The 13440-nt window shown below is 33.8% G+C and overlaps 1 protein-coding gene across 1 annotated transcript; it reads right to left on the reverse strand.

The window, feature by feature from the left end:
- Positions 1-930: 930 nt before the first annotated feature.
- LOC139855927 (tRNA ligase 1) lies at positions 931-11417 on the reverse strand. Its single transcript, XM_071845167.1, has 27 exons — positions 11199-11417; positions 8767-9117; positions 8578-8628; positions 8403-8485; positions 8090-8189; positions 7898-7976; positions 7648-7771; positions 7364-7470; positions 7037-7162; positions 6875-6939; positions 6625-6789; positions 6140-6300; positions 5979-6010; positions 5599-5765; positions 5431-5510; positions 5193-5258; positions 4810-5093; positions 4600-4707; positions 4099-4196; positions 3889-3949; positions 3251-3327; positions 3072-3143; positions 2580-2656; positions 2378-2458; positions 1892-1994; positions 1605-1763; positions 931-1472 (listed from the first exon to the last, which is right to left on the reverse strand). The coding sequence occupies exons 1-27, from the start codon at positions 11358-11360 to the stop codon at positions 1080-1082; spliced, it is 3432 nt and encodes a 1143-aa protein (XP_071701268.1). The 5' UTR covers positions 11361-11417; the 3' UTR covers positions 931-1079.
- Positions 11418-13440: the final 2023 nt, after the last annotated feature.

A 13440-nucleotide genomic window follows, 5' to 3' on the forward strand; every position in this document is an offset into this window, starting at 1 on the left:
AGATTTAGTACATGAGCATATGCTTATGAGAAGATGATGAACCTAAAGTTAACACCAAGAAAGTAAAATGTAAATTTATATATGTCTGTATAATGCACATTTGCACCTCTTTCATCACACAAGAATAGTAATATAGCTGTAACTGATAACAAGTTTATTTACTATTATTTATTTAATTTTTTGGTAAAAAAAATGAAAATTTTATAACAAATTTTTTCTCGGAAAGAGAGAAGGATAAACAAGATAGATGCGGACAGGGCTCGGAGACAGAAAACTAACCAAGCTAAAGCTAACTATACTCGAGTCCCGCCCGAGAGCCAACAAAGGATAACAAGTGTAATGGTCATACAAATAAACTTCTATTTATGTAATTTAAAATATTGTAACGTCATTTAAGGAGGGTGATTCTTCTAAATTGGTGGACGTTGTAGGAGATGGTTTAGTTGATGCTACATGTTCAAAATCTTTAGTGGCTCGCAGAGGAAAAAAAGTTCGCTTAACAAACATCACTTTATCAATTACGTTCAAAGTAAAACAGAATTAGAGCGTAAAAGAATTCGTTAGGAACGTGCTTGGTACGAACGAGTTTTTCTCGATGATTTGATAAAGAACTTGGGCGATGATGATGAAGTTGATTTTTCATTTTCAGACTCGGAATAGTAGAAAGTTTCGGTTCACATTTTTTGGCTAGGGTTTGTTACTTCGAGATTCCACATTTCGTAGTTTCCTTTCAGCCTTCATTAGTGTTGCGTTTTTCGTTTGGTTTTCGGGCAAGTTTAGGCATTTTCTGTTTGGTTTTCGACTTTTCAGGGTAGCTTAGTTGGAGCTAGTTGGGTTTAGCATTGGGTAGCCTCAATAATGATAGGTACAGTACTGATTACTGATAAAGTTTAAGCCAAAAAATAGATAAATAGAAAATATTATAGCCTTTTTCTATCCAAAATTAACTGACTTTTAATCAAGCTCAGAACTCGTAAATTACTAGGTACTATTATCTTGTTTCTATATATGTTTCTTTCCCATCTATCAAATGAGTGACTACCAAATAATATGGAGCTATTAAAATTACCAAAACACCCTCAATGGAACTGCAGAACACCACTAATCCGGAAAGGCGGGTCAATCTCGATACGAGTAGCCTTCCCCTGCAAAACCAATTGGGGTAGTGTATTGGCTTCTTTAGGTGGTATGCCTTGAGCAGTCCATAATGTTAGATGGGGCCACTCGTTTTTACAGTCTATTTTCTGGTCATCAATGGAGCCGGGATGGGTTTCTAAAGCAGCTAGTTGATCTGAGAAGAATAAAGCGGTTACATCCACAGGGACCTCTTGGTTCACGAATCGACCATAATTGGCTACAGTGGTTACACCATGACTTTTCTTGTGGGCCAGAGTGATGTGGGCCTTCTTGAGGTTGTTCTCTATGTTCTTATTTTCCAAGAATGTTTTCACCTTTGGGCTGTTTGTAGATACCTGTGCAGGGGAAAAAAGAATTTCAACTCAACTTGGGTCGACCCTGTTTTGACCCGTTATTCAACCTACCAGACCCACCCGTTATGTCAAACCCACCCATTGTGTCAAATTTTAAGGAGATCATGTACTCACACTCGAAAGGAGATTATGAACGTCAGCAGGAGTAATGTCAATGGCAGCAAAAACTATAGGTCCAAACTTTCTCTTTTCACTTATGGGTGTAACATATTCTCCTTTCATAATTCGTTTTAGCTGTTCCAATACTTGCTCAACAGCGAATTCAAAAGGAACCTAAAAAACGTAGATGTATAGACAACCATAATAACATTACCCAACATTGAATTGTTGTAAAAGGTACCCACTGGTTATAACAAATAAAAAAAGAAAAAAGAAAAAAAAAAAAAAAAAAGAACTGCTACCTGAATAGATATCATATACTCTGCATTTTTGGATAGAACTTGACGCAGCTGCTTCTCCCATTCAACCCAATCTTTTACGTATGTCCCTTTAGTGGACTCTAATCTGCACATAAAGAAAAAATTACAACAAACTATATTTTCCGATACAGGTACCAAAAGAACTATAAGTAAGGGCAAACTACAAGAAAATAAAGTAAACTATTATTCATCCACCATATCTGGACGTATTTTCGACCACTTATTACAAACATACTTGCTATATGTTACCGAAATATGCAGTTTTTTTACATAAACTGGTAAAAATATGCAAGCGTGTTGAATAAAATGGTTTCAATTTGAACATTTTGGTAACAAATGGCAGGTACGTTGGATTGATGGTTAAAAAGAAATAGTTGTGTATATGGGTCAATATTTTAATCGTATGTTGTATGTGCTTGTAGTTTACCCTATGATGGACATATTTGATGGAGAAAAAGAAAAACCAACCTGCCATGCCTGTTAGTATGAAGCCTGTATAGATCTATCCCCTTTTCCAATACCATCTTCACCGAATCAGGTATCGGACTCCTTAAATTCCAAAACAAATAAAAATAAATAAATGAAGGTCAATGTTAGTGCAAGAGCAATAGTTATGGTTTTCCAATATGATAAAATACTAAAGTTTTTATAATAATAATAATGTCATTACCTTTCAGATTTCAGGAGAGGCATCTTCACAAGTGACCCAAAACGCTCTATAAGTTCACTCTCAAACTCTGTACGGTTCTGAAGTGAAAAAACAAACACTTTAAAACAAAGGTTTTCCTTAGAATAAAGAGTAGTTGAATGATATTTCGCCAAATATTTAATAGGCGGGTTGAGTCGTGTCAGGTTCTAAATCTAACAGGTCAAATGCGTAAAATAATGATAAAAATTTCCTTATATGGAAAAGGTTCCAACATCACCCGAAATGAATTTCTAATGTTGAAGACCTCCTAATCATTCAATTAAAAAACTAAAATGATTATTAATTATTAGAGTAACAAAAAAATTTGTAATAAAGTTTGACTCGCTATCTATTTCAGGTGGCATAACATTCGACTAATGTGTGCCTAAGAATGACCTGTTTTGACAGAACCTGTTACCCGACTTGCCCAAATTGTAACGTAAAATTAGGACATACTGCTCAGAACTGTCGTACCTTTCCATCGTACAAATGATAGAACATTAGCAACACATATCCCACATTCGGGGAAGATTTATCAAGATTTCCCTTCAGATTAAACAGAAAATGGTATAATAAGTACTACTTTAATAATCAATACCAATAAGTTGATGAGAACTACAATGGCACAAATGGGAAACAAGAAGTAAACATACAGGATGATTAACTCGGTTTAGTACACGATATATGAAAACTGCTAATGCGTCAAGTGAGAACGGATTTGAGTCGGTTCCTGCATGTAAGTAACATGTTAAAGGTAACATATAACAGCCGTCCTACACAAATTTAGAAAAATAAATTTGCAACATTATCTTCTTTGGTAAAATTCCAATCCTAACTTAACCCTTTAAAAACCATTAATAGATGTTCATGAGCTTACATTTGGCCACATGCAACTTTTTGTTATTAAGGGCCATTTTGGAATATGATAACTAGTAGAAGACTCATCACTCAGCATAGATTTTAAGTAGATCATTCCATTCCTTTTAGACATAGAATAATAGTGAAAGAATACAAAAGTAGAAAATAGAATTGAACATCATGATAACAAGTAGAAATCATTATTGACAGAAAAACCTCTTGATCTTGAATTTTTTTTTTTTTTTTTTTAATTGTCTTAAAACAGTGAAATATGTAAAGAAATGGAAAAAAAAAAAAAAAAAAAAAAAAAAAAAACAAAAAAGAATGAATATGGATCTGCTACTGCTTTAGATGACAGAAATGAAACAAATTTTAAGTGTTCTACTCTTAAAAAGAAAATTAAATAGGTGTATAGAGGATAGAAATAAAAAACCTTCCGATTCAGGCACAATCGGCACTGCAGATGCTTTAGTTTTACAGGACATATCCTCAATCTGCAAAAGCAGGAAAAAATCACCACTTAGTTCATTCTTAAGGCTTTTTATAAAAATTAAAATTAAAGGCCCTACTGCTATAAATTATATATGATGAAATGATTCACATATAGTTTATGCTTGATGAAAAAATCATCCAAAAAACTTACCTGCCTCCAGACTTCTTCATTGGGTGCATTTTTGTCAGCAAGCATGATAGAATAAGGTCTCTTTCGCCGTTCATCAGCAACTTTTTGCCAATATTTCCCTGTTGAGATTCCAATGAGGAACTGATCAACAATTGGATATCTCACATGCATAACACTTGCTAGTTATAGTTTGTGCCCACAGAATATAACACCCCGTTATATCAAGATGTAGAAAAATATAATAAATCTTGTCTCCAAGTTAACACTACATAGTGATAGATATATTTGGTGGTCAAACTATAGTAGTAAAGAGAGTGAGATACTTAGACAACCACCAAAGGGCCTTTGGCCTAGCAGTATTTTGGTGATCCATCAACCAAAAGGTTTGGTTCAGGACTCATTTGAGACAATAGGTAGTTAGGAGTGTAAATCTTTGCCTTTCGGAGAATTAAAAAAAAAAAAAAAAAAAAAAAAAAAAAAAAACAGAAATATAGACACAGATTAGCTAAAAGTGTTGGATACCCTTTATAAGGTCACCCATTAGACTATGAATTGGACGGTCATCCTCAAGTCCACCAGAAGCGCCTAATATTTCCCTACATAGGGCAGACTTAGCACAACCAGGTATTCCTGAAACAAATTATAGCTTAAATTAGTGGATAAAACACACATACACATACAAAATTTTTAAGATCAAGAAGAAAAAATAAATTGAGATATTAACCCAGGTACCTGGAAAGAATACTATGAGCCCTTCCTTTTTCTGAACAGCATCTGGAGATGGGGTAGAAGGTTCTAGACTCTCTTCAGTATCAACAAAGTCACCATCTTCATCTCTGCCTCCCTCAACAATGGCCATGAAATCTTCAGTTCTCACCAAGTTCCCAGCACATCCTATCAATGCTTGATTTTCTGGACTTCGTTTTGCGTATTGTTCAAGGAAAGGCTCGGCTTCACTCAAGTAAATGGAAGATGACAGTTGTTTGTGTCGATATTTCTTTTTTATGTACTCCGCCCTGAATTTTGTTTTGTGTTTATCTTGTACTTGGTGAAAAATATAATAAATAATAATAATAACAATAAGTTGCACACAAAACGACCGGATAATATATTACCATTCATCCAGCATCTTGGAGAGCTGCTTTTGCTTTACTGACGATGTATTCCATATTTTCATTTGCCTACAACATGCAATTAGAAAATCATAAATAACATAAACGATAACGAAAACCATAATAAGAAGAATTACTGAGATGATAGTTTATACAACTCAAATGTAATCCTAGAACCAGAAGATATTAACATAAACACACACGTACCCACACATTTATTATATACATGGTCATATGTTACCTGAGGTAGTAGGTCTTGTAGGCAGCTTGACCATCTTTGAAAAGAGTTGATAACCCATTACGAATCAAAAACGTTCTTAACTGTGCAATAAAATTATCAGGTCAGAATGATGTAAAGAAACTACGCGATAAAAGTAAACAAGTAAAATTTGGTTTGTAATTAACAGACCTTATATGGGAGAAATTTCAGCTTAATCATTAGATTTGCATCTTCATCTGCTAAACCACTTTTTGTAAATGTGTCATCACCATCTTCATGATTATTGGGGCGAGTTCTATTTATCTCTGCAGCTTTCTCTTCACTCGCCTTGAACAAGTTAATTTCAACAAAGAAACCTGGAAAACAATAAGTGCTATGAGTAAGTCTGACAGCCATTAAATCAAGTATCTACAAGCTTCAAAACCCGTATAAAAAAAAAATTCAATATCTGTGCACATGTTTCAAACATCCATATATAATCATGGGATTTATTAAATATTAATACAAATGAAGGTACGGTTTATTAGGTTACATATCAGTTGTAATAACTTAATGTCATGAGCATTTACCTCGATATAGAGGCCACAGGTCTGGCTTGTACCTGAGAAAACCAACTAAAAGTCAATAATGCATCTATATCTATATGCACATAATAAGAAAAGTAGACAATCAAAACCAATTCTTTGTGTAACAAGAGCCATAAAAGATATCAAGAAAGACAATGTATGACCTCATCTCTTTCTGATATCGCCGAAAGGCTGAATCGCTATATACGTGGATCACCATCTTAAAGTGAAGATTCTCGCTAGATATTGAATTGATTTTGTGGTAGTTATGGTAGCACTTGAAAGCAGCAGGAAAACGCTTTTCTCTCATCAAACGAACCATTTCCTGAATGAAGTATAATGTATTTAAATAAACTACAAATCTTAGCTGGCCAAAAAAAAAAAAAAAAAGACCATGACACTAGAAATGGAAGGGTAGTGCGAGTTGGGTTAACGGGGTCTAAATCGTTGATTTGTAGGGTCCAGGTTGATTCGAACAAATTAGATCCAACAAAATAGGAAGAAAAAAAAAATGACACATTGATTGGCCAAAATACAAAATAACATGACAAATATAGAAACACAACCTGACATTGTCATGTTATGTTTTTGTTATGCAGACATTTGAATGACCTTTTGTCTACTACCTGTGCAAAAGAGCAGGTTTTACCTTCAACTTCGTAGTAGAATAATCAGACGGATTTGCTTTAAGAAATTTGTCAACTACGGACCGATCAGCATTTCTTGATAGTACATCATCCGCTTTAATTCCAAACCAATCCACATAATCAGGACAGAATGAGGTACCAGTGTGCTCAAGAAGTGCCTTTATTTGCTGCATTTGTTACATCAAGATTATTGCTAGAAGTCTCTAAAAACTGTATTGTTTGATTTAGTATTAAATGGGAATGTAGCATTACTTGTTTCTCGTCAGATCTATTTGCTGCACATATTTCCCGGAGGCCCGGACCCAAATCTTCATGGACTACAATGTCAACATAAATAAAACAAATATTATAAAAAGTCAAGTAAATAAACATGATATGTCGATTTCTGTGAAATAAAGTTAAAGGCAAACAAACCTTGCAAAACTGGTGAAGGATAATCTTTTAAAACGAGTTCCATCTCTTTAGCACTCTCATGGCTTACAAGACGTGCAACAAGGCCTTCTAAAATCTCTCCCTGTACCTTTACATGATCTATCGATCCTGTAAACATTCATTTTCGATTTAGATATTATAATATTAGCATTTTACATTGCTGCACCAACTTTTGTAACTCAGGGCCCAACACACTAACACTAGGCATACAACATAGCATATTAATCCAAAAAATCAAATTGCAAAATATAACAAGGAAATTCGATAGTTGAATTCCAAAACTATGTTTAGTGGAGAAAATAGTTGTACCTGGCACCGAGATATCCGCCACCTCATCAAGAGCTTTACATACAGATGTGGCTGTGCCTTCCTCACATAGTGCATCAAAAGCAGAAAAAAATGATGTTACTGAGTTCCTACAGGAAACAAACACTCACTTGATTGGTTTGATGTCACAATTATGTGAAAATGTTCATAATCAATAATCTATAATTAATACAAATTTATGTGACTTTAACAAGTAAAACGTCAACTTAGAAATGGTTTGAGAATAAACATTAGCTGTTAATATAAGTAACATTCTAGATAACCACCTTGTTGAGAACAGCCAAACGTGATTTGTGGGCAATCGCCATTTTCTGCAAAATGCAATAATTTCTGGAGTAGAGTAGAACTTAGGCTTCCCATTGCCCAATTCAGTGACGGCAGTCACAACAACTGGTAAATGTAAAAACGCAGCCACATAAGCACATTGACACAAGAAATCAGATTTCGATTATCATTTTCAAAAATGAAAACCAATTGCAATGAACTAAACAATAATAAATTTGCTTTTACGCTCACCATAATCTTCGCGAGGTCGTTGCCCATGGTCTCCTAGAACAGCAGTCACCAATTCCATTGATATGTTCATGTGCTCTCGCTAAACATGTCATAATCATTAAATTTGTTAACGCTAGAAGAAAGACTGTTTGTTACAAAATTTGGATAGATTATCCATCAAATAAAGATCACGACGTTTGAAATGAAAAGTACCTCAAGGTATTCATTAAACTCTGTTTGCTTTTGGGCTGCTTCAGTACCCCATGCCTGACGAAATATTCTTCCAAGAACAAAAACCCCAACCGCAGTATAACTGAAAGCATTAAGAAAATTGGCTAGTTATAATGCGCTCCCAAGCCTTAACGTATCTTGTTATTTTAAGTAACTTCTACTTTTAAAAACATATTCATATTATTATTGTTTCAACTTTCGTGCACGGAAATAGTAACGAATAGTTCTATATACGAGTACTAATCTTTATCGGGATTCTACAAATCCAAAAAGAAAGGATGAGATCTCAACATACAGATTCCCAAAGCTGTTCTTTGCATATGCTCCACCCTTGTGACCAGCATACATGAAAAGTGATCCAGAGTGTTTGAGTGAGACCTAAAAAAAAAAAAAAAAAAAAAAAAAAACATTACCAGCCATATACGTATACCAAAGAAATATCACCATAACATATTACAGGGGTACAGTACCTCCAATGTGCCAATGCCCTCCGATATCTTTTCTATCATCTTTATCCTAACCTAGAATCCAACATATATAAATTTCAGTAACTCCAAAAAACACTAATAAGCTAGCAAATGAAAGAATCGACACATGTCCACCAGCTTTTTATATATTTATCAACATTATAACTGGAATAAAGAGAATATTATATTAACCTCTTGATCAGACTTCTCATTTTCAAATTTGGGATAAAATGTTGCTCTTATTTTCGAAGTGGCATATGTAGAGTTATCCACTTTGAAATTCTCCAACAAGTTGTTCAAATCAGCAGATTTTTTTACAGCGTAAGATGTTGCAGCCGGCATCGTCCCATAAGACTTCGGTTGACCCACCGATTTTTTACCATGTGCAGACTGTATACTCCCGAACTGTGGCAGCGATGACTGAGCATTTTCAACAATGTCTAGTTTACCAATTCTATTAGTGGTAGCTTCAACAGATGGCCTATCCGTCTTGTCGCCGGTTGGCTTCTGAATCCACTTTTGATCTGAGTGATCACCTCTTTTCTAACACATTATCAAGTTAAGCCAATTAAATGATCAATATTCTTAGAAGGAAATCATTAAATTAAACAAATTTCTCTATCAACATTCTATTTAGAGCATTAGTTAAGCATTTCAAATATAAACCAGATGAAAAAACATTATCTGTATCTATAACCATGGGGAATAAAGCATTTAGAAACTTGAAAACCTAAAGGTATTCAACTTCTTCTTGATTAGAAATTGACAATCACTAGAGCGTAACTATTAGGTCAAATCTATGACTTCCTAAGACTAGTTTTAACGCGGCGCCAGAAAGCATCGCGTAAGACGAGTTTGGCCAAATCTGATGCCCCTGACGCCTATATCGCGGCGTCAAAAACTGACGCGAGGGGGCGTCAGTTTAGAATTTAACGGAAAAAAACGGGGCTTCAAAGGACACTTGGCAGCTTTTGATTGGTGGGGTAATTATATCCGTTACCCAACGGATATATACCCGTTTTATTCAAAAAAAAAAAAAAAAAAAAAAAAAAAAAAAATTTAAATCATTTTTTATATCTATATAAACTCCAAACACCATTTCAATTTTACACCTCTTATTCTACTTTTTTTCTCTTATATTTTTTTATAGAACATTACAATTTTATAAATGGGTTCGAGGTTACGGGGGTCAAATTCCGACTCCGAAGATTTGCGGATTGTTCAATTAATTCAAGAAATAGAAGATGACTTTTGTATGTGTGTTATTACTTTGTACAAAAGTGAATATATGCGATCTCCGAATGCACATGATGTTGCTAGATTATATAGTGCACACGAGGAGAGACATGGTTTTAGGGGTATGCTCGGGAGTATAGATTGTATGCACTGGGAATGGAGGAATTGTCCTGTTGCTTTAAAAGGACAATACACTCGGGGTGATCACAAGAAACCGACCCTTATGTTTGAAGCAGTTGCTTCATATGACTTGTGGATTTGGCATGCTTTTTTTGGGATGGCGGGTTCCAACAATGATATTAACGTTTTGAACCAATCACCTATATTTGATAAACTTAAGAACGGAACATTTCCATCCGCACCATTTGAGCTAAATGGGCATGAATATAGCAAAGGATATTACCTTGCGGACGGTATATATCCCGATTGGACAACTTTAGTTAAAGGATATTCATGTCCCACTGAAGAACCAACGATTAAGTTTACTAGATTTCAAGCTAGTGCCCGAAAGGATATAGAGAGGGCATTTGGGGTTCTTCAAGATCGGTTTCATATTATACGCATAGCTTCACGAAGTATGTCAGTTAACAGGATGCGAAGAGTGATGAAATGTTGTCTCATATTACATAACATGATACTTGAAGATAATGGGTTTGCACTTTCAAAATGGGAAGAAAGATTCACTACTGAAGAAATGGAAAATGGTATGGAACGTATACGGAACAGAGGACGAGATCGAGACATCATCGCAAGAGAAATAAGGGATCGAGACATGCACAACCAACTTACCGAGGATTTAGTCGAGCATATCTGGAACCTTCAAACAACTTTTCGCAATGCGAATTAGTTTTTTTTTATTAAATCTATGTAATCGTTAATTTATGTATTTTAAATTCTTATGAAAAATCAATTTATGTATTTTTTTTATTTAATATGTAATTTATTTTATTTTGTTGTATTTATTTACCATTTTAATTCATTTAGAAAACAAAATACAAAACTGGTGGACCCTACTGAATTTGACACTTCCATTTGACATTTGGGTCATTGATGGTCAAAATCTGACACTTCCATGTCACATGCAAATGCATTTTTTGGGCCAAAAAGAACAAATATGCCTGTGATGTCACATGGCGGGTTAGAAACAGTCTAATTAACAAAAGGTCAAAGCAAATAGAATAACTACAGGTGCAACATAACTTCTTTAGAAATAGAATCAACAAATACTAAACCTAAATGCGTGTTTCAAAGCTAGCAATACATTAAATTCATCGCCTGAATAAAAGCAAAAATCAAACAGCATAATCGCAGCAAAAGAGACTGTTATCTGTACAGAAATAAATTAAATAATAGTTACGTAATCAAAGTCGATCGTAAACGAATAATACCTGCTTATGTGGCATGATTGAGTGTGACTCGGCGATGGCGGAAGTGATGATGAAGCGAGCGTGATTGATGGATTGGGGAAAAATACAGCGAATGAAGGCGAAGGTTCTAGAAGGAGAAGATGATGAATAGAGGAGTTTTTGAGAAATCAAGTATACCGACATTCATGTACATATATAAATAGATAGATATACGAAATGGAAGCTGGCGAGCTCTGTGTTCAACAGATGTTAGGTTATAAAGATGATTTCTGTATGTATGTATCGTAGTATCGGACTTTAGCTGTAAAAAAATTACGGGAAATTAGCTCAAACTAGTTGTAGCGCTCTCGCGATGCGGCGGAAGAACGTTAGCTAAATTCAATTATGAAAAGTAAAAAAAATAAAAAAAATAGAAGCAAATGACATAAACTAAAATGGGTAAAAAAAAATCAAAGTAAAAAAAAATAAATAATAACAATAACATAACAATAACAATTATATTAATAGTAGCAACATTAACGATTTGTAATAAGTGAAAAGTTATGTGATGTAAATGGAATGTTATGTGTTTGATTTCTAATAAACGTAAAGTTAAACTATAATAATGGTTGTGGTTGAATTACGAAAGATTGAAAGTTTGTTGTAAAAATATAGAAACCATAAAGTTCACTATTTATAAGGTCTTACATTTTAATATATAGGTATAAAGGGTGTGGTTGAATTTTAAAAAAAAAAATTGTTGTAAGTTTGTGAACCTTATGAAGTTCACTATTCATTTCCCCTATGTCTTTTAGGTATATAGAGTAATAGTAGTAATGATAATAATAATAATAATAATGAATGGTTATTAGATATGAAAAATTATGTGGTCGATTTATAATGAATGAGAAGTTTAATGGTTAACTTATAAAATGAGAAAAATTTGTGGTAAGTTTATAAAAACTATAAACTTAAATATTTACGGAAGATTGAAAGTTTGTTGTAAAATTATATAAACAATAAAGTTCACTATTTATAAGGTCTTACATTTTAGTATATATGTATAATAATGTATAATAATTATGTGGTCGATTTATAATGAATGGGAGGTTTTATGGTTAAATTATAAAATGTGAAAAGTTTGTGGTAAGTTTATAAAAGCTATAAAGTTAACTATTATAAAGTGTGTGGTTGAATTTAAAAAAAAATAAAAAATTGTTGTAAGTTTGTGAACCTTATGAAGTTCACTATTCATTTCTCCTATGTCTTTTAGGTATATAGAGTAGTAATAATAATAATAATAATAATAATAATAATAATAATAATAATAATGGATGGTTATTAGATAGGAAAAATTATGTGATCGATTTATAATGATTGAGAAGTTTAATGGTTAACTTATAAAATGAGAAAAGTTTAAATATTAGAAAGAGTGTGTGTGAATTATAAAAAAATAAAAAGATTAGAGTAAGTTTGTAGAAATTATAAAAGTTACTATTCATTTCCAAGATGTCTTTTAGATATATAGATATAATACACTTTTTCTTTTTTATTAGACTTAATTACGCCAGTAATCCTTCAAGTTTTACATTTTTTCCTCCCGAGCCCTAAAATTTATTTTTTTATCCTAACACTTAAAGTTATAAGTTTTGTTTCATTTTGGTCCTCAAAGTTAACATCCGTTAACTCCAATCCGTTAGGGACCTGTCACGTGATTACTAACCAAGACTAATTCAGTCTTTTTGCTATTAAATAACAATAAACCATATAATTGCCGCCTATTCTAATCACAAACACGTTTAGGTTATAATGACCCATTTGTGCATTATCTAACATGTTAAGCGTAATAAATCTTATTCTAAAGTTTAGAATCTAAACATAATGGTGTATCCTATCGTATACACGCATAAAAGGCATAACGGTTGCATAAAAGTAGCATCAGGAAGGCTGGAAACAACAGTTTTGTGGAGTTAACCGTCCAGCGTTCTCCGCTGAACAGGCTGCTCCGTCATGCGTAAGCCCTGAAGGCCGCCTAGCGCGTAAGCCCTGGCCGGAGAACGCCACCTTCAGCATAAATTTCGGATCACGAATAACAGAACATATCATCATCTGACACGTGTCCCCAAGTAATCTGGTGGATCTGACACTATAAATAGACCCCTTGGGTCGTCATTTTACACAGTTCAGAGATTCTGACAACTTTGAGAGCTGAGACTTCACTTCTCTTTCTCTCTCTACTTTCTCTCACTAGAAGTCATCCGGCTAGCACTCTTACGCTCTACGG

The sequence above is a fragment of the Rutidosis leptorrhynchoides genome, chromosome 6 (assembly GCF_046630445.1).
Source record: "Rutidosis leptorrhynchoides isolate AG116_Rl617_1_P2 chromosome 6, CSIRO_AGI_Rlap_v1, whole genome shotgun sequence".
NCBI lineage: Eukaryota > Viridiplantae > Streptophyta > Magnoliopsida > Asterales > Asteraceae > Rutidosis > Rutidosis leptorrhynchoides.